The following is a 26,056-nucleotide window of genomic DNA, read 5'->3' as shown; positions in this document are numbered from 1 at the left end:
CCCCTGTACCATTTGCTTCTCACGGAAGCCTTCTAGGGTAGGTCAGTTGTCCAGTTTTGCAGGTGAGAAAACTTGGGAGGTTAGCTCAGAGCTGAAGGCATGTTCTTCACAACTACGGTATGTGTATCACCTCTCCACCTGTCACACATTAAAATTACTTACTTACCTATCAGTCCCTGCCCCTTGAGTATGAGATTATAAGGTCAAGAAGTGCATCCTGGAGTTGCTGTTGTGGCACAGTGGATATGAATCCCACTAGTATGCATGAGGATGCAGGTTTGATCCCTGCCCTTGCTCAGTGGGTTGGGGATCCGGCCTTACCTTGAGCTGAATGTAGGTTGCAGACGTGGCTCGGATCCCCAGTTGCTGTGGCTGTGGTGTAGGCTGGTGGCTACAGCTCTGATTCAACCCCTAGCCTGGGAACTTACATGTGCCACAGGTGTGGCTCAGAAAGCCAAAAAAAAAAAAAAGTGCATCCTTTTCGTATTTTCGTTGTTAAACACAAGGTCTGAAAACTAGAAGGTCTGTGATAAATGTTTGCTGAGTAAGTGGGCAAATCAAAGGGATTGGGGGTGGGAGATGCGGTGGGCATGGCTACACCTGGTCAGGAAAAACAGGCAGTGACCCCGGCAACGGACTTTTGTTCACATCGTCAAGATGTGAGCCTAGCCATGTAAGAGAATCCAGAAAGAATAAAGAGTGGACTTATGCTGTTGCTGGGCATAGTCGTGATAGAAGGAGACCTGTATTATCTCGACTGCCTCACATCTTGACCAGGGGATGGGGGCAGCGGGGGGCGAAAAAGCATCTAAAGCCTTGAACCATTGCGGTTATTTTTATTTTAGGAAGCACATACATCTGCTCAACAGTAGGGGGAGCAAGATGCAGGGAGATCTAAAATTGTGGCTCACCAAACAAAACATGTGATGCTCTGAGTCACCTAGGGATAAAAGCATGAGAAAGTGATTTTTGCACAAAGCATCTGAATATGGGGTGTTGATATATTTTCAAGACCGACTCCTCTGTTTAAAACGTTTTTGGAATTGCTCACCAGAGCGCGAGCATTCTAGCACAAGACGGTTAGGGGAACATAGATCAAGGATCAGTGTAGGTGTTCAATAAGAATAAAACAGGATAGATCATTTTTAACATAAATCAAACGGTTCGTCCTTTAACAGTGCTAAAATTCTCACCACGTTTATGCCAATTAGACCCAGGCTTGGGCGCTTTATTGTGGACTATGGAAAACCATCCTTGACGTGAAAATTAATGATGCTATTTAAATGAACCGCCCAAGGCATAAAGTAGTGTGAGAAGATCAAATTTGCATTGCTCTTGCCGTGTTTTGCTTAGGATTATGTTCTGCCTTGAAATTCGAGGAGAAGTTCATAGACTGGTTCTAGGAAGAATAAACCAGAGAGAAGCAAGTTCACCTAGAGGGTATCCTCCCCACCAGTGACTGTTCATGGTGTTACACTCTGAATTCTTTGCACTCTCTCTGCAGCAAATTGTCCCTTAAAATAGGCCCAACTGGCATCAGAACAAACGCAAGCTCTTCCAAGATTATTTTGACCATCTCTGAATTTTCTAATGAGAGTCTAGGGTTAAAAAAAAAAAAAAAAAAAAAAAAAAAAAATCCTGTCTATTCAAACTAACTTAGTTGCATAATGAATGAGTCCCATTTTATTTTAATTTAATTATGCAAATTTGGCCTGAAATCAATTCTGGTGCCTGGAAAATTGACATTTGTTTGTTTTGTTTTACTTTCAGGGCTTTTTCCTAGTTTCATTAAGCCCACTTGGCAAGGCCCAGAGCTTCTTAGATATTCAGGTCTTCACTTAATGCTCATGATGTTGACTGTGGTTTGCGTAATGAGTATACAAACTACCTGATAGGAAATTGAAACATAATATACAAAGTGGCCATGAGACTCACAGATCCACTTCGCTACTATAAATATGAGTGCTTTTCTTCTAGGCATGGGCTATGACAGGATCCGAGGACACAGGAAGTAAGTTTGGGTATTTGGTGATTTTCTGAAGGTCGATCTGTGCCATAAGAACTGCTCTCTGCTCGAAGCAAGCATTTTCTTCCTTGTGTTCACAGACTTCAAGATAAAGCAGTAGTTGCAAAAATGACCTTGCTGCATGCTGCAGTGGGACCACTGGTGGACACCTCTGAGGTCTCCTTGTATTTGTCACTTCCAGGAGTCCTCCCACTGGATACTTCCATCGTGAATCCTAATTTTCCTCTTAGCATCCTGATCCCCAGTCTATAATTCCTGCCCAAGACCCAGATATCAACCTTGGGCACTCATATCAGTTTTAGGATATTTTGGTAAAAATGCTCCAAACTTGAAGAGGCCCTCTGTCTCATCTTCTCAGCCATCTCCCCTTCTTCTGCCTTGAAGATTGATTGCATGGATCACTTATAAATCAAAGGATACAATGACTGGATTATTCATTCTGAGGCCCGGTTTAATATTTTATCACTGTCTTTGTTCCATGAATTAAGCATGCTAAACAATATTGGGACAAGGAAAGGCATTTAGATATAGCTCTGCATTGCTGTTGAAGTTGATCTTCTTAATGTGGGTAAATGAAAGTAGAGATGAATGCGGCAAGACTGTGACACTGCTAAACCTCATCATTTTCAGGGGATGGAAAAGGCTTTGCTTTCAACCACCGGCTCCAGGGCTCAGCATCCCCAACAGCCTCTTAGAATTGGAACTTAACAATTTCCTTCTAAATGACTGTGGGAGCATGGCTAAATAATTATACATCTCAACCATTGTGTAAACTGGTTTAATTAACATTTTTTCAGGCATGTCACATTTATACAATCACCAAATAATTTTCTAAAATTATGCTGCAGTAGAAGTTGCCACACATCAACTTGGATTATTTTTACTCATGGCCCTAATCATGTCTGAAAGAATTTTTTTATATCATTTAAATTTTTTTTTTTTACTATTACTTGGTACTTTCATTGAAGATGATTCATCCATACAGGCTAGCCAGATGCTCTGTTCAATTTATTTGTAAGTGTTATGTTTAATTGTTGTTGACTTAATCAAAGCTGGCATTTTTTTTTTCAAGCAGTTATAGCTTATTAAATTTCTTTTTCATTCACTTTGTAATAAAATAAATCTTGGAAAACATGGCCCCTAAATTTAAACTTAGAATATATCATAAAAATAAAAGACAGTTTTAGGTCCAAAATCCATGGGATTAAGAAAGGAGAAGGTTGCAAACATGCACTTTGTGTTTAAGTATTTGGGCAGCATGTGTTTCAAGAAGATGTCATTCAATTTACTCTCTATTTGAGAAGATATTTAAAAAACTGGGCACAATTACTATATTTTAGTAAAGTACTTAGATTATTCTTTGGGCTTCTTTAAGCCTATGATGATTATTGTTATATAAGTTATTATTATTATGACTATTATTATAAATGCATTCATTTTTTTTTCTTAAATAGCAATCCCAAGCAAGACCAATAAATCAAGAAATGTTCTGAGGCATAAGGCTGAAGTGAGACTAGGAATGCAGATGGAAGGAATTGTACAATCTAACGTCAAGCACTGAAGTCATATTTTGTGCTCCAAACACAATGAATGGAGTGATTATATAAGCAGAAGGATTAGCATTTAAGTCACCAAACTAGTCTTTTGAATTTTCTTGTTCTATCAAGAATTCCCTTTTCTTCCTGACATCATTTATCATGCCATATTAGCTATAGCATCTTATTTTACCAGTCTTTCCACATTTTAAATCTCTCACCAATGGAAAGATGTACTTAGCAGCTCTGATAATAAAACTGGAATCAAGAATATCTGTTGAACTTGCGCTATAATGGAAAGCGCTTTTGCAAAATTCTCACTTTCATGGATTAGAAAACAAATATACACATATTTTATGTCTCTCCCTTGACTGTTTATGCACTGAAAGATTTTGAAGTAATCAAAATGTGTGACATTCAAAAAGACTAATGCTATTTTTTTTTTACTTTATTTGAATACTTGTACTGAAAAAAGTAAAGTTTTTTTCCTGTCTTTTAGTTTGCAGTTTTGTGTGTAAATGAAGTTTTTAGGCTACATTTATACAGTGCCATTATCCCGGCCGAAACCTGCAATGACTGGCTACCTAGACATTTATGAGCATAAAGAATACTCAGAATAGAATACTCATAAAGAATACTTACCTCGGTCTTAATTGCAACAGAACAACCAGGCCTTAAATACTCTTTCCTTTTGCCATGAACATGGATGTGAAAAAAAAAAGAATGCGTTGCTTTACTAACAAAGATAAATTATTTTTGCTCTGCTATAAATGGTGTTGCAAATTAATGTAGAAATATACTCAGTTATCCCATCTAGATTCTGCAAAAATGTCCTGAGGCCTTGATATAATAGCCTTGAGGTCATGCTGTTTCTGATCCTCAAAGCCCATGATCCACAGCACGATCCCCCCTGCTGGAAACACACCAGGTGTGTTCCCTACCTGGTCCCATGACTTTATAGCACACCCGGAGAAGTGATTTCCAGAACTCGAACATTTAAAGTAAATGGTAATTTTAAAGCAATCTGTGAGTCAGCAAAAATAGTTCTTGCTCATAAAGACATCTTGGGTCCGAGGAGAATATGCTTAGTTTCATGTACTGATGCTTCACATGTAGGAAGTCCTCCTGGTCAAGGTCAGTTGTAAATGGGGATAGTTAAGTATCTGATAGTAGAGAACATATATTTTGAGTACTTGAATGCCCGGATCATTTTAATCTGGATTCCAAAAATGCCTCTGCCACTTGTAAAAGGAGAAATCAATCCATCTATACGTCTATCTGTCTATTTCCCATAGATACATAGTTTTATGGTTGTTTGGGGGGTTTTGTTGTGGTTTTTTGGGCCACATCTGAGGCACATGAAGTTCCCAGGCCAGGGATGGAACCCGTGCCACAGCAGCGACAACACCGGATCCTTAACCTCCTGAGCCACTGGGAAACTCGCTTTTTTGGGGGTTTTTTAAAACAAACACCTCACTCTGTCTGCCATGGTGGGGTTATTCAGGAAGAGACATATTGTGTTATGGCATGTTGTGATGATCCAGCTTGTTAAATTGTGTTTTTCTTCCATGCTGGTTCCCCTCAGGCTGCTTAGCCCGTTGGACCCACCTTTCTCACTTTTTTTTTTTTTTTTTTTTTTACCCAGCTGACATTTTCTTCATTTCTTAAGATTCAGCCACATAACTCTCATAATTCTCATAATTCTTACTCTGTATTGAAATGATTGGTTCTGTGCCTCTATCAATAACACCACTGCAAAGCCCATGGTCTGGGATTCTGTGTGCTTTGTAGCTGAATCCCCCCTCACCTTGCACAGTGCCTACCTGCCACCTGGTTAAAACGGGCAGTTAAAAATCTGAATTGATCTGAAAATGAATTAAGTATTTTACCCAAAGGACAGCAGCTTCAGCTAAACCTGTTTATTCCTAAGGGTGAAGTTATTTTCTTTTAAGCCTTAAGCTGTATTAAATGGAGTGAGGCTATTGTCACATAAAACAAAGCAATAGCCAAAGTCCTGCCCTGAGACAAAGTATTTTTTTGGCTTGTTTTGCTTTCATTGAACCCCTTATAATAACTTATGTACTTTCTCCCTTTGAAATGATAGGCATAGTTTAGAGGTATTTGAGTTTCTCAACATTCTTTGGGAGTTCCCGTTGTGGCTCAGTGGGTTAAGAACCTGAGTAGTATCCATGAAGATGTGAGTTGCATCCCTGGCCTCACTTAGTGGGTTAAGGGTCCAGCCTTGTTGCAAGCTGCAGTGTAGGTCGAACATGTGGCTTGGATCTCATGTTGCCATGGCCCTGGTGTAGGCTGGCAGCTCTGATTCCACCCCTAGCCTGGGAATTTGCATATGCTGCAAGTGCTGCCCTAAGAAGAAAAAAAAAATGAAATTCTTTGTAAATTGGCCAGTAGATTTCTCTTCTCCCATTTTTAACTTACTAGATGTTCAGGAGTTCCTAGTATCAGGTGGGTTAGTGCCAATAATGCAACGTTATGTTTAATTTCTAAAATATTAGAAAATGTACAAATCAGTGCTCAGCCATGCATTTGCTAAAGTACTATTTTCTAGGGAATCAAAGTTACCCCAATGTTTCATTTTAAGATGCTTGTCTGCAGGCAAATGATCTGCAAAAGGGTAACCAAGTGCTCATTTGTAAAACAAAAAGCTTTTCTGCCTTTCTCTTTTGGCAGGATTCGGTCTCATCCACATTTGGGCCTACCCCCTTCTTTCCTCCATTGCGACTGGTGGTTGATCTTCTCACCCTGAGCAGGACTGCGTCACAGCCTGGGATCAGAACCACAGGTAAAGTGGCACAGGTGATGTAGCAGGCTCGATGCTGCAGGTGAATCTGCTTAAGCTTTTTCAGTCCTTTGACGGCAACATCATGAGCAGAAAAAAGAAATTGCTATTTTAGTGATGGACCAGCCCTACATCGTGTTGGTCACACAGGGCCATCTCACAGGCTGGTGCAGTTGATGGGCGAGGTCTGGGAGCCAGCTGAAACTTGAATGGGTACGTTTGAGAAGTTGGAAAGGGAAGGAACTTGGCTCAGGGATGCAGACTAAATTCCCAGGATGGGGGTCATCTGCAATTCCTTCTGTGATCATGCCCAGAGGGACCTCCCCGCCCCCCCCTCGCCCTCCCACCGCCTGCCCCTTTTTGCTATCATCGAGAAATGGACAGCACACACAATATAAGCTGCTCCCCTCGTCTTTGGAGGCAGCAGGTGGCTGTTTGACTATCGTTGTTAGTGCAATTGGACTCCCCAATCTGTGGTGCCTTAAAATATATAATTTTCATATCCATTTAAGGAAGTCATTCCTTTTGAACACCTAAAAGATGATTTCCCCAGAGAGAGAGAGGGTGGAGGAGGGAGCCTTAGAATGTGTTTCCGAGTTTGTCCTTCAAAAATTTAGTCTAAGTATGCACCCAATGATTTTCAGTCCGAAATAGGTAAATAAATAAAACAATGGTCACCAATGATTTTTAGTCCTAAATAAAATAAATGAATAATACAATGGTCTGGGTCCAGAGAAAAAAGACTCCACAAAGATCAATCCTGTTCTTTATGTGACTGTAAAATGTGATATATAGATATAGATAGATACAGATAGATAATATCTTGACAAAAATACTATTCTGATAAAAATACAAATTCATATACTTAGTTTGTTCTGATTTAGTGTCTTTGGCAGGGTTTGCTTTTTTTTTAAGTTCTCTAACTCAAAAAAATTTTTTTTTCAAAATGCATCTTTTAAAAAGCACAGAAAATGACTAAAGAAAAGCTTGTATAGAAAAAACTTTTGTGGAGACAGTTTAAAAGCCCACTGCTCTCGTAGACAGGGGCTGGGATCTGGGGGATCAGGGTGGCTAGCCTGGTCTTTCTGATGCAACCAGCCTCATAAAAAACATGGAAGAAATGGAATAATCATGGCCAAGTGCAGCAAAGTAAGCCGTTTGTGTCTTCATTCTTTGTTGTATGATGCCGGGACCATGAGAAACATGCATCCAGCTCTTCTTCTTGTTCTGGTGGGCTAATAGGGGCCTTGTAGGAGTCTCAGTCCTTACTTTTCATGTTCTTTTTTCTAATATACCCAAATTATAGAGACTTTTCAGTACAGTAAGTTTGTGGTTGTCCCTAACAACTGAGAAGTAAATTTAGCCTACTAATTGCTTTTCTCTATTTTGCCTTAATAATAGTAGTTAACATGTACCGAAGGTTTATCTGTGCCAGTAGTGGTTCTAAGTTCGTTAAGTATATTAGTTTATGTAGCCCTCATTTAAATCATGAATTCCATGAGTCAGATGCTCTTTCTTATCTCCAGGTAATGGATGTGAAAACCCAGGTATGGTGTTTCAAAACCCCTTCAAATCGACTTGCTATGTTGCCTTACACTCTAGATTTTAAAGCTAATGTGATCCTGTTAATAAAAAGGAGGGCCATATAAAATGATTCTATTTAGCAGTTGATTTTTTTTTTTTTTTTTTTTTTTTTTTTTTTTTGGCCATGCCCACAACATGTAGAAGTTCTTGGGCCAGGGATGGAACCCGAGCCACAGCAGTGACAACACTGGATCCTTAAACCACGAGATCACCAGGGAACTCTTGGTTAATTTTAAGTAAAATTGTTAAACTTTTGATAACATCCTCTCTGTGCCAAGCTTGTTGTAAGCACTCTATACAGGTGTGAATTCGCTTAATCTTTGCATCAGTCCCATGGGGCAGGTGTCATTATTATTCCCATTGTATAGGAAAGGAAATCGAGACACAGAGACATAGAGTAGCTTGTCCATGGTCACCCAATTAGTATGATAGAAATTCAGATGTGGGGCAATGCAGATGCCAGTTAGTGCAATTATTTTAACATTCTAGTCCTGCCACTGCTATTTGCCTTCTAACAAATTATTCCGTCTTTCTAATTCTTAGTGACCTCATGTATCAATAAAGGAGGGGGGGGCTGATTCCATGATCTAAGTTCACTTCAGCAAACCCTGCAAAGTCACAAAGCATATGACCTTAATTAGATCTGTCTGAAGACCTAAGGGCACACTCCAGCCTTGAACTGGCTGAGCCTTCTAACACGTCTCTGGACATCCCGAAGAAGAGTTTCTGGAAGGGAATGAAGCTGGATGCTAAAAATGTAGGATATCCATTGACGACATCCAGAAATGCCAGCTTCACCTCAGCATCTTTGTAGAGGTACAGCTAATCCTGAACGCTCTGTGTAAATCCTGGCTCCACCATTCAACAGCTGTGTAACCTGGGTGAGACCTCTCCACCATCCTGACCTCAGTGTCTTTCTCTCTAAAGTGGGGATAATAATAACACTACCTGGAGAGAGTTGAGTGAGCAGCAGTGGGGATGATTTGTCCAGTGCATGCGGAACAGAACATGGTCCAGAGTAAGAAGTAGGGAACAGGGAGCATTATTACTGCAGAAGAGCCCTGCTTCCATGAAAGGGAAGGATTGTGGAGTTCTCATTGTGGCTTAGTGGTAACAAACCTGACTAGTACCCATGAGGATGCAGGTTCAATCCCAGGCCCTGCTCAGTGGGTTAAGGATCCGGTGTTGCCATGAGCTGTGGCGTAGGTCGCAGATGCAGCTCAGATCCCCAGTTGCCATGGCTTGACCTGACCCCTAGCCTGGGAACTTGCATATGCTGCATGTTTGCCCTTAATAAAAAAAGGCGGGGTGGGGGGAAGGATTGTGAATTGCTTTGGTCATGGTTGCGGAAGATTCCTTCTGAGGTCTGATGAAAGCCCAGCTCTTCCCAAGATCTGGAAAACTGGGCTCATCCTTTATCTTCAGGTTAAAAAAAAATCCAGTTTAATTGCTCCGTGGTTAAGATAAATGTGACTTGATACTGAGCTAAATGAATGTGCTGAAGTTACTTAATTTCAGAGGGCCTGTGTTCAGGAAATCAATGAGTTTTTGAATTTTTTTATTTAATCTGATTAACATAAGGAGGCAATCTGTTAAGTTGATTAACTTAACAGTTGGTGGGACTGAATTGTCTAAAGTTTGTAAGATATAAGTATTCTGCCCATTCCTCTCTAGTTAAACTAAGAGGCGGTGGCTTTATATTTTGCTAAATGTCTTACAGTGCATTTTCCGAGGTCTGCAAACAGCATTTAGAGCACTAGGGCCTGCTTTTTCTTTTTAAACAACTCATCAAATTCTCTGTCAGTATCTAAATCACTCAGTATGTACGGGAATGGAGAAGAAAAACTGGAAATTCTAAAATACGTATGTGTGATAAAACAGTTGAGACTGGTGAAATTTAACACTACCTGGACATAGGATTATGTTTGTCACTCTTACGAGTGGCAACTCACTTTTGCTCTATGCAAGAGTCAAATGAATTAATCCACAGCTTTAAAGTGTGTTATTACCTTAATGCAGATTCAATCTGAGAATAAACGAGGTCCTTTAAAAACTGATTACACAATGTTGGGCTAAATGGTAGTTATGAAGTAGTATATTTACCTGGCCAAGCTGTATGTACAAATACTGTATGATTATATCCAGGACAAAAACAAAAACAAAAACAAAAAAAAAACACCCTGAAATGAAGCAAAGCTTTCAGAGCTGAAGGCAATCATAAAGATTATTTCATCCGCCCAAGGCCCAGAGGGATTAAGTGATTTGCCTCCATTTATGCAGACTGTAAGTGGATATTGCAGATTTTAGCCCAGGCTTTCTTGAACTCAGGTGGAGGGAAAGCCCAGGGTTCTAAGGCACGCATCCAGGTAATATGATAATAATAATAATTATGATAACCACTGTATTTGAGTATCGCTCTAAACGACTTGGCTCTGCTGGTATAACCCCTTGTTCTGCCCCTCACAGCTCTATGAGGTATGTCTAGCTATAGACTTGACCACTGAGATTCAGCATCTGTGACTTGTTCTAGGTCACAGATGCCAAAAGCGGGGGCTGGGAGGGGGGTTCCAGTGTCACCCCTGAATCAGCCCTTTTTCTACTGGACCCACTGCTTCACCCATGGAGATGAGCATGGCCGTATCTCTGACTGACTTTCCCTTGAAAATCAGTATTTTAACCTCCTGCAATGATAGCCTCAGCTGTGTATGGAACAGCCAAACATAGTACATTCCCAAGATGTTCAGCTCATACTCCAGGGAAGAGGGCTTCAGAAGGGTCCACTAGTTACTGCATTTGTCTAATGGTCTTGGAAATGAATGAATTGACTTTGAATACAATTAAGTGTAAAAGATCCACCACATTACTGAAACATTACCTGTTAGCCTAGGCAGGCCAGGGATTCAAGATCATGAACTTAAAAGCAAAAACCAAAGCGTCGACTCCAAGAAGATGAAAATGAAATATTAAACCTGGTGCTCTGTAAATTAATATGTAGAGGTAAACAAGACTACTGCAGAAAATTACTGTTTAATGTTTCATTCCATTTGAAAGAAAAACTCCCCAATGTTCAATTCTACCCTCTATTTAAAAGTTAAAAATATGCTGGAAATTGATTGAGGATGGTGCTGAGCACCTCCAGGGAAGGCAGCTAGAATCACAGTAGCCGTGCGATAGCAAAATATTTTAGATTTACCAGCTGAACTGTTCAATGTTTTACATGTGTTAGAAGTATTAGTTTCAAGGCAAAATGAGGCAATGTTATGTGTAACTGTTTGTTTGGAAACCTCTTTTATTAGAAAAAGATTTTTCATATTAATGCTATTTTCAATACAGGTGTGATAATACTCCATGAAGTATCGTGTACTTGATACAGTGAATTTAGGAGTAACAGTCCATCTAGAGGCTGGCCCCCTCGGTCTCCATTAGGTACTCTCATAGCAAAATGTAAATACCCTTTTAAAAAATAAAGAGGCCTTTGGGCAGTCGGATGAGCAGAGTGGGGGTAGGGTAAGGAAAATGCTCTTTCCGGACAAACTCATGCTTTTGGCTTTGACTTCATATAGTAATATCAGTTCTCAGAGAACCGAGACAAACCCTTCTATGCTTTGCAAAAGCATAGGAGGAAAAAAGCTTGTCATTCACAAGCAGCTATGGACGAAACTAGCGGCAGAATACAGGTTGGGGCAACTAGGGATCCAAAAAAAAAGTTGGAGTAAAGTGCACAGTTACTGTCAAAAATATATTATTTTGATCCTAAGAAAATTAAGAGAATTTTATCTAATGAACTAGATTGCTGACCTTTTAATACATTTGGTTTCAGAGAACATACAATCACCATCGGACATATAAGACTAGTTTGCTTTTTTTTAAAAAAAAAATTGCTTGGAGTTATCTACAGGAATCTCATGAACGCAATTCAAGGCAAACGTTCTGCAGCTCTTTGGGTAGTGAACGATTGATTTCCTCGGGTAAACCCACCAGGACATAGGGAACTGTTAAGTTCACTGCTTCGAGCGGGCCTTTCCCCTGTCTTCTCACTCTTTCCCTTCTGCTCCCTCTTTCCCTAAATGCCAGTACTTTCCAGTTCTCCGTCCTCGACCCCAGTGGCGTGAGACCGGGAAATCATGAAGAGTTTCTCCTTGTTTGTAAAGTGCCTCTGCCCGGGCTGGGGGGCCTCGGCCGCGGGGGGTTCCCGGCTGGGATCCTCCGGGGGGCTCTCCTCCGCACCCGGGGCGGTGGCGGCCTCACCGGCTGGACTGTCACCGGCTACCGTGTACATGACCGACTCCAGGGAGGTGCCGGCCTCCCGCAGGGGGGTGTAGCCCTTATTGCTGCAGGATGGCCCATCCGACTGGGAGCTCGGCGAGTCCAGGCCGGCGGGCGGCGAGCGCTCCCGCCGCGGAGAGGGCGAGGGGGAGGCGGCTTGGGCAGGAAGGCTCAGGTCTAGGTCCGCGCTGCGCGAGGTGGGCGGAGGCTCGGGGGACCGAGGCGCCCGGTAGTCCGGGAGCCCGCTGGTGCTGCGGCGCCGCAGGGCCGCGTACCTGCCGGTCCTGGGCAGGCGGCCGCCCTGCCCCCTGGTGGTGCGCGCGGCCGCCGCTCCCCCGGGCTCCTCCGGCTCGGGGGGCGCCCGGCGCGCGCCGCCCGGGGCGCAGCGGAGGTCGGTCAAGCTCAGGTCGAGCTCGCCCCGCGGGATCTCCCGGGAGCCGCGCTCCCCGGGCGGCCGCTGCCAGCCGCAGCTCGCGCCCTCCGCGTCCCCATCCCCGTCGCGCTCCCCGGGTAGGGGCAGCAGCGCGAAGGCGCTCAACGAAGAGCCCACGAGGGAGCTGGCGGTGCTCTGGCGTCCCCAGCTCCCGGGGGGGCTGCAGGGCGCCGGGCTGCTGCTGCTGCTGGCGGCCGCGGTGGCGGCAGCGGCGGTCTCCGCGGCAGCGGTCCGGCGACGGCCGGCCACGCCCGAGCGCTCGCGGTAGATGCTGTACACGGCCTCCGCCAGGCTCGGGGGCTCCCGCGGGCAGCGCGGGGAGGAGGCCAGGTCCGGCGGGGACGCGGCGCCCCGGGCCCCACCTCCCCCTCCCAGCGCCGCGGGGTGGGGCCACGCGCCCCTGGCCAGCAAGGCCGCCGCCCCGAAGGCGTCCCCGGCAGCTCCGCAGCCTCCGGGCTTCAGCTCCAGGCCCCGCGACTGCACGTAGCCGAGGAAGCCATTGAGCGGCGCGGCCCCGGGGGGCGCCGAGGCGGGGGCAGAGGACGAAGAGGAGGCGGCGGCGGCCGCGGCGGCGGCGGCGGCTGCAGCCAGGTCTTTGGCGCGGAGGCTGTGCACGTCGATGACGGTGGAGTAGAGGTCCCGTAGGTTGATGATCTTGGTCTTCTTGTCCCGATTCTCATGGAGCACAGCGTTGGCGCAGATGAAGAGGAAGATGCCGATGCCCATGATGAGGGGCCCGAAGACCTTGAGCTTGTCAGAGTGCAGGTAGCCGGAGAAGACTCGGAAGAAGAAACCCACAGACGTGGAGGAGGACGAAGAAGGGGCGGGGGACCGCGCTGGAGGCGTGCTCCTGGACGCGCCCACCGAACTGGAGTTGACGCCCTCCGGAGTCCCCAGGTGGTTCCCGGACTGTTTTTTGCTGCCACTGCTGCTTCTGTTGGTCATCGTGGGGACGCGGTGGCCGCTGCCCGTGGGTGGCAGCTGCTTAACCCCGTCCTTATTGGCCCCGTTGGCCTTGGGCCAGTAGCCCACCACCGCCATGGCTATGCCCACCAGCAGCACCAGAATACCACAGAGGGCAATGAGCCCGGAGATGGAGCACAGCTTCAGCTTGCCTTTCACCACCACCACGTCGTTCTTGCGCCTCTTCTTGGCTTTCCGCTTGCGTTTGGGGACCTGGCTCGGGGGGCGGAGGGGATCTTGCTTTCTGGCGGAAATCCTCAACAGGCCGCCCGTGGCGATCATGGCGAGCGGGTGGAGTGCGGGGCTAGCCCCTGTGGAGGCCTGTGCGGGGTGGGGGGGGGCACCGGCTGCCCACTAGCTGCTCTGCCACCTCCTCCTGCTGCAAAGCAGAGGAAGACAGTGAGAGGGTATAGGCTTGGCTGCAGCAACATCCCACGCGCTGCCATTGTCCCGCTCCCGGATACCAGCTCGTGTGCGCCCCCCTCCCCCCTCCATTACCCGCTAACCCGAGTGCGGTACGTGGGGGCCAAGGGGTGCGGTAAATGGCTTAGGGAAGAGTCATTGTTGTAATAATAAATACTGTTGCAGTAATTCATAGGAGATGATAAAACACTTTGAGAAAACGCCTTGCTGCCTGCCTGCTCTCCCCCCATCCCCCACACACGTTGTAGGTAATGCGCCAGCATAGCTCACTTAAAACCCTCCTGGCTGGCAGCCAACAGAGTTGTGACCATTAGTAAAAACTGCATGTGGGGACTCAAAGTAGTGGGTGAGGGCTTTCCCAGGGGAGCTGCCAAGTCTCTTAACTGAGCAGAGGGATCTGTCAGCGTGGGGTCCAAACTCCCTAAAACAGGCACAAAAGTTACCATTTTATAAAGACAAAAGGAAATCATTCCCCTGGGTGGAAAGTAAAAGTCACATCCTGGCAGCCGGCTTATTTACCCGAGGTAATTAACATGGAGTTCAAGGCTGGGAGAACACCACAGAGAGAGGTCAGTACTGTGGCAGTGGAACTCCCTCCACCAACTTGTCCCCAGGCTCTCGCTGTTCTTACAGCTCAAGGCACGCAGATCCCTCTCACAGCCGGTTCCTCATTTCTTTTCTGCAACATCTGGACAGCTTCTTGGGGTGGAATATTTAGTTTTAGGTAACTGGTTATGTAACTGCGCTCTTCCTTCTGGCGTCCTCGCCTCAGAGGAACTCCCTTAAAGGTGTCATGTGCTAGATCTCAGCAGGGAATCTGAGAGGTCCCCTAGAATCTCCAAGAGAAAGTCCCCCCCCCCTCAGGTGGGGAAATTAACAGTCTTAAAAGAAAAAAGCAGAACTCTGCCATGATGGCCTCTGACCCCTTATTAATGTGCTAGCATCTCTCTAAAGAATCCGAGTATTTGCATAAGTAGGCAATTAACTAGGTACAGCAGTGTACATAATAATGATGATTTGTAGAATGACATTTCCCCAAGTGAGAGCTGTTTTCATCTTTGTCTCATGAGGTCATTTTTAGGAAAGGAGGGTGGCAAGAATGCATAGACTATCCTATAGGAAGTTTAGTTGTTTATAAGAAAGTCTTGGTAGGTAAAAATGCACAGCTGCATCTCTGTGGATGTCTGTTAGCTTCTAAAAATTTCAATCCTGCTGGATCCCCAGAGTAAAACATTTTCTGTTCCACTGGTTGTGTTCCCTCCTATAATGGAGATGCTAAAAGTAAGGGCATTGTATGAGTTTGAAAGGCTTAGATATCACTCACAAGCCTTTGGGTAGTTTATCTTTTATAGAATAATTCATGTTTTGGAATAAATTACCCTTTGAAAATGTGGGATTACTTAGGTAGAATTTTGCTTTTGATTGGTGCCTGGTGAAGAGCTTTGGCCCGTGATTCCCTCCATTATACAGGCAGCATCATTTCTCCACTGGTGGAAAAGAAAATGGTAATCAGCTATTAAAGATATTTGCAAATCAGTATCTCCTTGGAACTTAGTTGGCTTTGAGTAGAGAGAAATGCTAGGTAGGTTAGAGAGGGGTTAGAGAGAATACATCTATAAACCTTTTTAATTTGGATTTAAGAAGGTACTGCAGCAGTAAGTACAGATTGAAAAAATAAGAGTAGTTTACTGTCCATTTTCATGCCATCATAAACACATTTATTATGTAGTTGTAACATAGAGACTGCTGGTTTAAGTGATCCCTAGACTCCAGCATCTTTAATGTAATAATCTGGAGATCTGTGATTATTTTAAGAAGGATATAGGAGCCAGACATTTTAGAAGCAAACCCAGCCCCAGTTGGCAGGGTGGCTCTCCTGGAGGACAGAAGGGCTAACATTTTGTTGGGCATTGACACTGATGCTGAACGTCTTGAGGGAAGAAGGTACACATATGTATTTCCCTTCATCAGGCAGCTTTGGCTCTGGGTAGAATGTGAGGAAGATCAGAATGGATTTCAGCAATCGTTTACAGAAGATCTTTAAAATTAGTTTAATAGCTGGTAATTAACTCCCTAGTTCATTATTCCTTCAGCCCTGTTGAAGTCTGAACTCCTTTGTAATGTATCTCCATCGGATGTGAAATGCCGACAAAGGTCAGATGGCAAGGAAGACCCACCTCTGAGGTTTTCTTCATACATAATGAAGGAAAACAAACTTGGCATTCGAGGTTGGCTGCCCTAGCAATTTACTGCCTGGTGCTGGTCTTTCGGTGGTTAAGGAATGGAGGATGGGGGAAGCAAAGGAGGGATGTCTAAAAATACAACTGCTTCCAAGAGACATTCAAGTTCTCGGCTCATGATGGATTAAGCCCCACTCGGCGTCTGAGGCTCAGCGCCCACTGGCTGGGAGTGCCCTGCCCTGCCGGGACTCCACCCTGGTCCTGCACCCCTGGCCCCCTCCTTTGGTAGGGCAGCGAGCCCCCTGCCCTTCTTTTAGGTCTGCTTATTTATGTTGGAGTCACATGAGTGCAGCAGCTGGGAGTCCGCCTCTGGAAAGAAGACAGGCTGGAGCGAAGTGAGGGCAATCCTGAACTCGCTTTTATCTGGGCAGCGCATGCTGTGTGGCCCGCCCAGGAAAATGACTCTCCCGATCACCCGCCCCGGGGACCCGGGCACATGCAGGAGGGCTGGGGAGGGGCCGCTCGGGGACCGGGGACAGACAGAATTGATCAAAATGGCAGCACTGGAAGCAAACAATATCGCTCACTTACCCGGAAAGACTGGGGCAGCTCGGGGCCGGCGAACGGGCGCTCAGGCGACACAAAGGAACCATGGAGAAACTTTTTCAGCCCGAGCCGACGGCAGAGCGCAGGGACAGCGCCTCGGGGCCCTCCATCTGAGCGCGGATCAGCAGCCCAGCGGGGGCGAGCGCCCGCCCCGGGTTCGCAGCCCCCTCCGGTGCCGGGGCGGGAGCCATTTCCAAGAGTTTCCAAGAAGTGTCAGGTCCTCCGCATCCCTCATACTGCCTGGAGCCGCTCTCCCCGCCGCCGCGGCCCCTGCCCCTTGCCTTGTCCTCCCGCGTCGCTCCCGGCCGGCCCAGCGCCTCTTTGTGTGGCTGCGGCGCGCCGGGCTCCACCGGGTGGAGTTGAGCCCGCGGCGGCGGCGGCGGCGGCGGCGGCGGCTGCACGCGCGGCTCGGGGCGGCCGGACCCGCGGCTGTTGCTAAGAGACCGGAGCCATGACACAGGGAAATTGCTGCAGGATGGCAGTCGGTACCCGGCCCGACTCAGCTGCTCAGGGGCGCACCCGCCCCCCGCCCCATCCCCCGCCTCCTCCCCCCCCTCCGCCCGGCCGTCTCCCTACCCCCCCGCCCCGGCTCCCCCCACTTCCTCTCCAGCGCGCGCGCGTCCCTTCGGAAGAACCGCTCCCCCGAGGACCAAGAGGCTCAAGGGGAGGCGGAGGAGGGGGCTGGAGCCGGGCCGGGGGCGAGAGCCGGGAGGGCAGGGCGCGGGGCTGCCCGGGCCTCGGCCTTCCCGCCCCCGGGCGCCTCGGGACCGCCGCCTGCCCCGGCCGGGAGCTTTGTTCTTTCTCCCCAACTACCTGTCTGAGCAGCGGGCCGGAGGGGGCCGAAGGAAAGGGCCCCCGCTCCGGGAGGGGCTCCCCATCAGCATCCGAGGGGCGCGCTCGGGGAGAATGGGGTAGCGCCGCGCCTCCCTGTCTGCCTCCCTCCCTGCCTTTCCTCTTCTGTCTTCTCTTTTGTTGCCTCTACTCTTGGACACGACACAGCCTTTGCTGTACCCCCTCCCACTTGGGAGTTTGCAGTGTGGACGCACAGCGAACACAGTAAGTTGTCCCCCGGCGAACTCCGCGGACCCAGTGGAGCCGCCCCCGCCAAGCTGCGCGCCCCGCGGGGCCGGTGGAACCGCTGTCAGCTGTCCTCGAGCTCCAGCCACGCTGGGCTTTGTGGCCGGCCTCCCGGGACCAAGGAGGCTCCCCCAGACGCGGGCAGCTGGGACTCATCCGAGATTAGAATCAGCTCCGAGGCTTATTCCTTGGCAGCCCCTTCTGCTCGGACCCGTGCGGTAATCAGTAAGCATTAAAAGGAAAACTATTAATTCTCCAGGAATCAGGGCTAAAATCAAAGGGGGGAGGTGGGGGTAGGGAGGCTGTCCAAACTCTCTACGTCATTTTTTAAAAGCGAGAGGGAGAGAGAAATCCTGGTTCCCAGCTCATCCCTGCCCTCTCAACTGTAAAGTAAAAATGACAGGGAAAAGAGAATTGCAAAGTGGAATTTCCCCACGGAGAACTGAGAAGAAAGTAGGAAAGATTTCAATTATCTATTGAAATGGGGCGGCCAGGATGCAGGGAGAAAACAGCAGAAGAGCTGATGAAGCAGGTGCTGGCTGAACTTTGGGGTCCAGACAGATATTTTGGTGGCGATGGTTGGGGAGGCTGTTGTAGATTCTGAATTTCGCTGTAAAGTGTCCACAGAACCCACCCAGGAGGGCTTTGCTGCCCACAGTTCCCATTACAAGATCGTTGGTCAAGGTACTCAGTATTTACTTGGGTTTAAAGCTAGAGCTTGCATTTTGCAAAAAGAATGATAAAGACCAAACATTTCCCGGTTTAAAGAGAGAAATGTGGCCAGCGGCAGGCATATGAGGTGGGGCTGGAGACAGTGGGGAGAAGGGAGGGGATGGAGGAGAGACGGTTCATCAAAGGAAGCCCTGCACCTGTGTCTTTGAAAGGTGGCCTCTGACCCCCTTTTCAAGCAAATAATGAAGCTGGATAATGATGGGGTGTTCGGAACCCACCTCCTTCTCCCTCTCAGTTCCTGCTCAGAGTCAGAATGCTGGACAACAAGCCCTAATGAAGGGAAAGTTTTCAATCCTTTGCTTTCAGTCTGTTTCCTTTTAGAGAAATCACTGCAAAGGAGAAACCACTAGGTCTAACAGTCATTTTGAAGGTTTTTTTTTTTTTTTTTTTGGTTTGTTTGTTTTGCTTTTGTTTGGCTCTGAGTATCTAGACTTCTTGAATCCCAGTTATAACCTGGTGTTTTGCACCAAGATTGGATCTGAGATCTCATTTCATTACCCAGCTGGCTGCCTGGGGCCAGGTGGCAACTCCCAGCCTCATGGGCCTCTTTTGCTGAGCTGTGTAAACTGGGACCATACTGCAGAACTTCATCGAGCACTGAGGTGGATTAAGCCATTAATAGTTTCAAATTTCTGCCTAATTTCTAGCCATCATTTGCACAGTTAAAACTCCTATGAGGGATTTTGGAAAAGAGGACAGTCCTCTTCCAGACAAACAGGGCCTTGGGACATATTTTTCTCATGTTGATGACTGCAATAAAATTTATGGTTGATTATTCAAAGGCTTCCTTCCAAACTGCATTCTTTGGAACTTTGAACTGTTTCATTTCACCTGAGTGTTCGCATCTGCAGGAGTTTTTCTTTGTGTGTAGCTCAGGGTGTCAGAAGAAAATCAGAACACATTTGTTTCCAGTGGATCCTTTATCTCTTCTGTAATAATATAACATCAACATACCTTCCCACGGATTTCCAAGTGACATGGTTATTTGTAAAGGAGCAGCGGTGCTCCTGGCCCTTCTGGAGTTATTTCCTAATTTCACTGGCCGTTCAATTTGGATGATTTCTGAAGTCGCGGGACACCCCTTTTCACCCTGCTGAAAGCTGAAGGGCTACGGCTACCAAATCATAATAATCCACCAGGATCTCAAGAACTCGGGGTTCAGCAGGTCAGTCAGAACATACGGTAGCCGGAGAGTAACGAAGGCCTTGGGAGAAAAGAAGACGGAAAAGATGAGCTTAGTTGAGTTGGATTAAACTCTGACCTGAAACCTTTCATCTGCTCTTTCTTGAAAACAATCCTTATGTAATTTATTCCCTTTCATAAGTTATTCACCATCCATTTCCTTCCCCTGACTGTTTCATTAACCTGGCCTGGCTGGCCTGCTTGTGCTCCTGGGCTGCTCAGGGGGAGACCCGGGGGTGGCCAGCCTGCCACCCCCCACGCGGCCCCACTTGGTCTCCAGGAACTTGCAGTGGGAAAGGCTTTGCTGTGTCAGCAGCCTGGCAGTTCCCACCTCTCCCCATGCCCTGTTCTCTCTCAGACTGTTGGGGCTGCAGAAACAGAGGTAATTTAGAATCGTGTATTCTGGAACCAGTTTATATCATCCACAAGCTCCTCATAATTTAATCAAATAAGTGAGTGATGTCATCTTCCCTGCCTCAGTCTCCCCATCTGTAGTGGGGATCCTAACACACTCTACCTCATAGCATTGTGGTGAGGATGAAACCGGGGTAGTGCACATGCACCAGTGCTCAGTGCGTGGTAAACTCTTGATACATTTAGTGACCATCCTTGCAGTCGGAACATCGTCTCCCAGCTTGTTACCCTCACTCTCTGGTTCTATTCATACTGCCAGGCATCTACATGGTAGGGACCTGCACTTAATTGCTCTGAAATGGGGCTGCAGGATCAGCTGATGAGATTCCGTGCTGCCTGCCCATATGGCGCACACCCCGGGCCACTCCAGAGGCCCGCTCTCAGGAGTGAGAACACTCTCTATTGCTGCCTCGCTAATTGTACAGTGACCAGGGCCTTTAATTTCTGTTAGTGGGAGAACCCAGATTTCACACTCCTGTCACTCTAGGGTGAAATTAGGGGTTTGGAGTTCCTGTTGTGGCTCAGAGGTTAGCAAACCTGACTAGTATCCATGAGGACACGGGTTCGATCCCTGCCCTTGCTCAGCGGGTTAAGGATCCAGTGTGGTGTAGATTGCAGACACGGCTCAGATCCCGTGTTGCTGTGGCTCTGGCATAGGCCGGCAGCTACAGCTCCATAGGCTGGCGGCTACAGCTCCGATTAGACCCCTAGCCTGGGAACCTTCCTATGCCATGGGTGCGGCCCTGAAAAGACAAAAAGACAAAAAAAAAAAAAAAAAAAAAAGAAAAGAAAAAAAAAGAAATTAGGAGTTTGTAAAAACACAACTAAGAGGGCACTCTTCAGACTGGAAGTTTGAGAATCTTCACAGAAAGAACTCGAAAGCAGAAGAAGGAAACCACTATCCCAAGTGAGACAGGAGACTCCAAATATCTCACTCCTCCCCTCTCCTTGTTCTTTCTTTGTACTCCTGCCAGTAAAAAAACAACAGGACAAACCAAAGCGTGACCAAAGGGAACAGTAAAGCAAGCACTAGATTTAGCAAATAAAGTCTTGCATGGGACCTATGCTCAAAAGCTGTCTCTGGTTTATCAGACCTTCCGATTCCACCGGGCACTGTCTTTGATCCATATCCCACCATTATGTACCTTGGTAGCCTCCCAGTTTTTTCATGGCTCACACAAAGGATAAGAGAGCCTGATGAAGTAGAAAATACGGAATGCAGCTGTGGATTAAAGCCCCATTAGATTTCTTTGGGGACAGAGTAGGCAAGAAAAGAAAACACCCAGCAGAGCCTGGATGGAGCAATAGAACTCAAAGCCCATGGAGTGCAAGCCTTGGTTTCTCACAGTTTAAAGGTTACATGGTTTGCGTTTCCAGCCCTTCCCTGTGCAACGCTGCTGTGCCAGAGGGACCTGTGCCTGCCTCGGCCTCCACTCCCTGGAGCTCCACAGATGAACCTCCAAGAGAAAGAACTCAGCATCACTTTCGAGAACTTCTGTTTGGCAATGAAGGGTAAACTCGGCTGTGTCAGGGTTCCCGTCCAGCTTTTCTCTTGTGTTTCTGAAAGATGGTAGGGTTCAAGCCCAAGTGCTGCCACCACAGAGGAAAGGAAATGATGAACCACCTAAAGAGCCTTCCTGACAACCCATCAGACAGGGGCATCTAGCTCCATCCAGACAAATGGTGGGCAACAAAGACAGCCTTCACTTTCTGCCTTCAGACCCATTCAATCTTAATTTTGCAAATCACCAAGCTCTAGAGACCTAGCTGGGATTGTTTTCTTTAATAAGTGGGTTCATTTTTGTACATTCCATTTCCCCCATGGCCTGCATTTTCTTCCAGTTTCCATGTACACCATCAAAGCTGGATTGTGTGCCTTGTACAATAATGAGGTATGAAATGAGAAAACCAGGGTGTGTTGGCAGGCCTGAGAGCAGATCAAAGCCAGGCTGGGAAAGGGCTCTGCAGAGCGGAATGGCCAAGAAGAGACCCACTGCTAAAATGTTCCAGAAAAGCACCCCAAATGTCCACACTGTCACCGCTCCTGTTATTTCCTATAATCCACAGGCACCATGGATAGAAGACTTGTCCTACTGACAACTAATAGAAACTCACATGTCCTAGCTCCCTGCACAATTAATTGCATGTTAGCTGCTATGAGTTCCCAGAGGGAAAGGAGAAACACACAGATGAGGAACTCATTTTCAAAAGCAAAGAAACAGAGTGCAAGTGACATGTCTCTGATTTATCCACTAAGCATTTTTTCAAGTGCCTCTTGCATGCCCAGCTCTTTGATTCTTGCCCTTATTCACTCAACAGATATATACTGAGCACCTACTATCTTATAGTTACTATTCTAGGCATGGGGTAGAGAGGAACAGTGTAAACGAAGTCCCTCTCTGTGGTGGGGGGAGGTGGGTAATAAACAAGTCAGGAAACAAGAGGGAAAATTTCAAAACCTGAGACGTCTTACAAAGAAATTGAAAGAGGGTGATTGGTCAGAGGGTACAGGGAGAGAGACTAATTTAGGTTGGGTGTTCAAGAAAGGCCTCGCCAAGGAGTGGCATTTGCACTGAGAAATGAAGGCTGAAAAGGAGGCAACCATTTGAGAGTATTCAGGGAAAGCAAAGATTAGGCAACATGGCCCTATTAACCTATAATTTAGTTAGAATCATCAAAAAATAATTAGTGACCAATGCAAAGCAAGAGGGATGATCTCTAAGTGCTAGAGGACTTTAGAAGAAAAACACCATTGGGGAGAAAAAGCTAGTTAAGGATACTTCCTTGACCTGGAATAGATTTGGGAAAGTGGAGTGAAGGCATAGAACTGAGCATGTGAGCAGTATTGATGTGAACTTAATCTCTCCGATGGGTACCAGGCAGCCCAGGGAGCAGGGGCCAAGCATGCTATTGACAGAGATAAGATGCTTAGGATAGAAAGGGACCTTCAGATACTCTTCTGTGGTCTGTGGACCAGCAGCATCAGCTTCACCTGGGAGCTCATTGGAAATGCAGCATCTTGGGCTGTATCCTAGATCCGTGGAATCAGAATCTGCATTTTAACAAGATGTCCAGATGACTTGGGTGCACAGTGGCCTCAGAACTGCTGCTCCAGCCCAGGCCTCTCATTGGAGGTGTGAGGAAAGACAGTTCACGCATCTGTGCATGAAGGAAAGAGAATTTTGCTTTTAACTCTTTGTTTCCAGTAGTGCACCCAAAGGCACACAGCATTTGTGGCCAAGTGTGTGTTTCTTAACAGCTCAGCTTTTTAGCTCAAATGGAGAGGAAATGAAAATGTGGTGGCTTTTGCATCCCTACGCATCCGTCTAGGAAACCAGTTTGGCGGAAATGAAGTGAATCCAGCTTTCTGAAAGATCAAGTTTACTCTACCCTGGGATGACTCCTTTGGATTCAGATCATTTACATTCAAGTAACTCTGCCTCTTCTAGTTATGTGATGTTACACATGTTTTTAGATACCTAAGGGTCTGGCTGTACTTGTATTGCCCGGCTCCTGTCTTTCAAGGTAGCTGTGGGGGAGCAAAGAGATGGTCGGGGCAGTTGGGGAGGTGGGTGTGGGGAAGAGGCCCTCTGGTCTCCAGCATTTCCACCACCCCCAAAGCACCCCTACACGAATGTCTAGAGGTAGAAACTGAGTCCTTGCCATGGAGATGGACCCCATCCCATCCTGTCACTAAGCCTACTCTGTATGGACATGGGGGAGCTGTCTCCATGGGGGTTGCTTGGGGTACAGGCGCTGAGGCCTTGCAGCGTTATTCAGCTGTCAGTGTTGTGATGCTGGCAAGGAACCCTGACAGAGGGATCATCGGGTGCTGGGCAGATGGAGGCCAAAAGCCACTATGGGGTTCGGGTGGGATCCAGTAGCCAGGGAGAGCTTCCCCAGCGTGTTCTGCGGTCCCTGGTGAGTCCCAGCTAGGTGAAGGGGGCCCCACACTCTCACCTTATCTTCTGAGCTTCCACACTCCTGCAATAATTGTGTTATGAAGGAGGCCTGGGTTCCCACAGTCTCACGCTTGGGCCATTGCAACCATCGTGTGGCTCCCAAAGTTTCTCTGCTGTTGAGGAATCTGGGTGCTGGGGGCCCCCGTAATGTCACACTGTTTGGGAATCTCCATTGCTGAGTTCCTGAACATGGAACTGTAGAATCTTAATGTTTGGGACTGATGAGCGTTAGAACTCAAATGACCCCAAGGAGGAAATAAGCTCTCATTTAAAGGGGGTGCGACCCAGTTTTTTTTTTTTTAATTAACACCTCCCTTTTAGATGATCCCATTGTAACAACTGTAATACATTTATATCCTTTCAGAGTATAAAGTCAGAGCAAAAGACACAACTGCCTACCTCCAAATGACCATCCCAAAGCACATAGATGTCTAACACATGACACCAAGAAATCAGCATCAAGAGAGTATTTTTATTCAATGAAACTCTTCTGATCTTATCAGAACCACAAAGATGTGTTACATGATTAAAATGGAATCAAAGTAACATTCATATACATTTTTTTTCTGAAGGAAAAAAGCACACAGCATTTTCCACACTAAATTTAGTTTTGAATTTCTCTAAAATCTGACTGACGGCAGTCTCAGCTGGCTTCTTTATCCCGAAGAAGACGGAAACCTTCATTACGTCAGGAAAGCATCACAAGTATTTATTTTCTAGTGAGAAAGATGCCAACGTGACTTCCTGACAGGCGAAGCAAAGCGATTACACAGCTCTTTCAGAGGTGCACTGTTGGTATGGTATATTGGAAAATGATATGCAGAAAAAGCAGAGATAATGCTTCCAAATAGTTCAGGTTTTTATTATTCTCCAAAAGGCACTTCCTCCAAGGATTAGGGTTTGGCTACAGAAAGGTCTGTAGAGCTCTGAATATTTATGGCAAACCGTTGAAGAGCTTAATACATTCAGCTCGCCAATGGGAAGTGGTGTTACAGATTTCCTGCCAGTTCCTCCCAGTCACATAACTTCTGGCTTTTGATGACATTAATATTAATGCAGTGATGGAAAACTTGTACTTCCTGGGAATTTGATGTCAATCAGTGTGACAGCTCTGCTTTTTTGTCCAAGGAAATGATGGTTTTCCCATTTACAGAGATAAGTACATTGTGATCAAGACTGAGATTTCAGGAGTTCCTGTTGTGGCTCAGTGGTTAACGAATCCGACTAGGAACCATGAGGTTGCGGGTTTGATCCCTGGCCTTGCTCAGTGAGTTAAGGATCTGGTGTTGCCGTGAGCTGTGGTGTAGGTCACAGACGTGGCTTGGATCTTGTGTTGCTGTGGCTCTGGCATAGGCCAGCGGCTACAGCTCCGATTCGACCCCTAGCCTGAGAACCTCCATATGCTGTGGGAGCAGCCCCAGAAAAGCCAAAAGAAAAAAAAAAAAAGGCTATTTCATAACCTATCAGAGGAGAATTAGAAAAGATGGTCATTTCCAGCAGTCACAAAGAGCTTCCCCATCAGAATATATATTTAATGGCTTCCTTTCAAAGTCCCCCAACTCAGAGACAGCTAAAAGAATGTCTCTAGGATTCTGCGAAGGTGAAGGGCACAGGTGAGCAGGCAGGCAGGGCAGGACTAGGAGTTACGCTTCTCAACGCAGAGGAAGTTACAGCTCCAAGGATTCCATCAGTGGAGCTAGCTCTCTGCTTTTCTGTGTCCATCTCTGCTCGCAAGCATGTAAAGACATCAAAAAGTCAGCTAGTCTTTCCATCTCTGAGCAAGACAGGGAGAGTGCTAAACCATGTCAAAATGATAATTTTTGTACCTTTTCTTGGGTGATCCTTCACCTCTCTGTGTGAGGTGGAAACTAAC

The 26,056-nt window shown here is 46.6% G+C and overlaps 1 protein-coding gene and 3 long non-coding RNA genes across 4 annotated transcripts in view; 2 read left to right on the top strand and 2 right to left on the bottom strand.

Annotated features, from left to right (window-relative positions):
• The window catches only part of LOC110261172, a 54,437-nt gene extending 41,020 nt beyond the window's left edge, over nt 1-13,417 (top strand). The window contains exons 2-3 of the long non-coding RNA XR_002345025.1: nt 6,253-6,364; nt 13,334-13,417. This is a non-coding gene — a long non-coding RNA (uncharacterized LOC110261172). The remainder of the gene's footprint in view (nt 1-6,252; nt 6,365-13,333) is intronic.
• On the bottom strand, nt 11,217-16,939 carry TMEM200C (transmembrane protein 200C). The gene is made up of 2 exons (XM_021096085.1): nt 16,802-16,939; nt 11,217-13,986 (listed from the first exon to the last, which is right to left on the bottom strand). The coding sequence occupies exon 2, from the start codon at nt 13,887-13,889 to the stop codon at nt 12,009-12,011; it is 1,881 nt and encodes a 626-aa protein (XP_020951744.1). The 5' UTR covers nt 13,890-13,986; nt 16,802-16,939; the 3' UTR covers nt 11,217-12,008.
• Nucleotides 17,400-26,056, top strand: part of LOC102164613 — a 65,945-nt gene continuing 57,288 nt past the window's right edge. The window contains exon 1 of the long non-coding RNA XR_002345027.1: nt 17,400-17,872. This is a non-coding gene — a long non-coding RNA (uncharacterized LOC102164613). The remainder of the gene's footprint in view (nt 17,873-26,056) is intronic.
• LOC102161139 overlaps nt 18,997-26,056 on the bottom strand; it is a 30,146-nt gene continuing 23,086 nt past the window's right edge. The window contains exon 4 of the long non-coding RNA XR_304057.3: nt 18,997-19,829. This is a non-coding gene — a long non-coding RNA (uncharacterized LOC102161139). The remainder of the gene's footprint in view (nt 19,830-26,056) is intronic.

Source organism: Sus scrofa, chromosome 6 (assembly GCF_000003025.6).
Source record: "Sus scrofa isolate TJ Tabasco breed Duroc chromosome 6, Sscrofa11.1, whole genome shotgun sequence".
In the NCBI taxonomy this organism is placed as follows: domain Eukaryota; kingdom Metazoa; phylum Chordata; class Mammalia; order Artiodactyla; family Suidae; genus Sus; species Sus scrofa.
This window is presented reverse-complemented; position numbering and strand designations above follow the sequence as displayed.

Bases quoted from the DNA above. Each gene is read 5' to 3' on its own strand.
- TMEM200C (XM_021096085.1), bottom strand. From the start codon at position 13,889: ATGATCGCCACGGGCGGCCTGTTGAGGATTTCCGCCAGAAAGCAAGAT.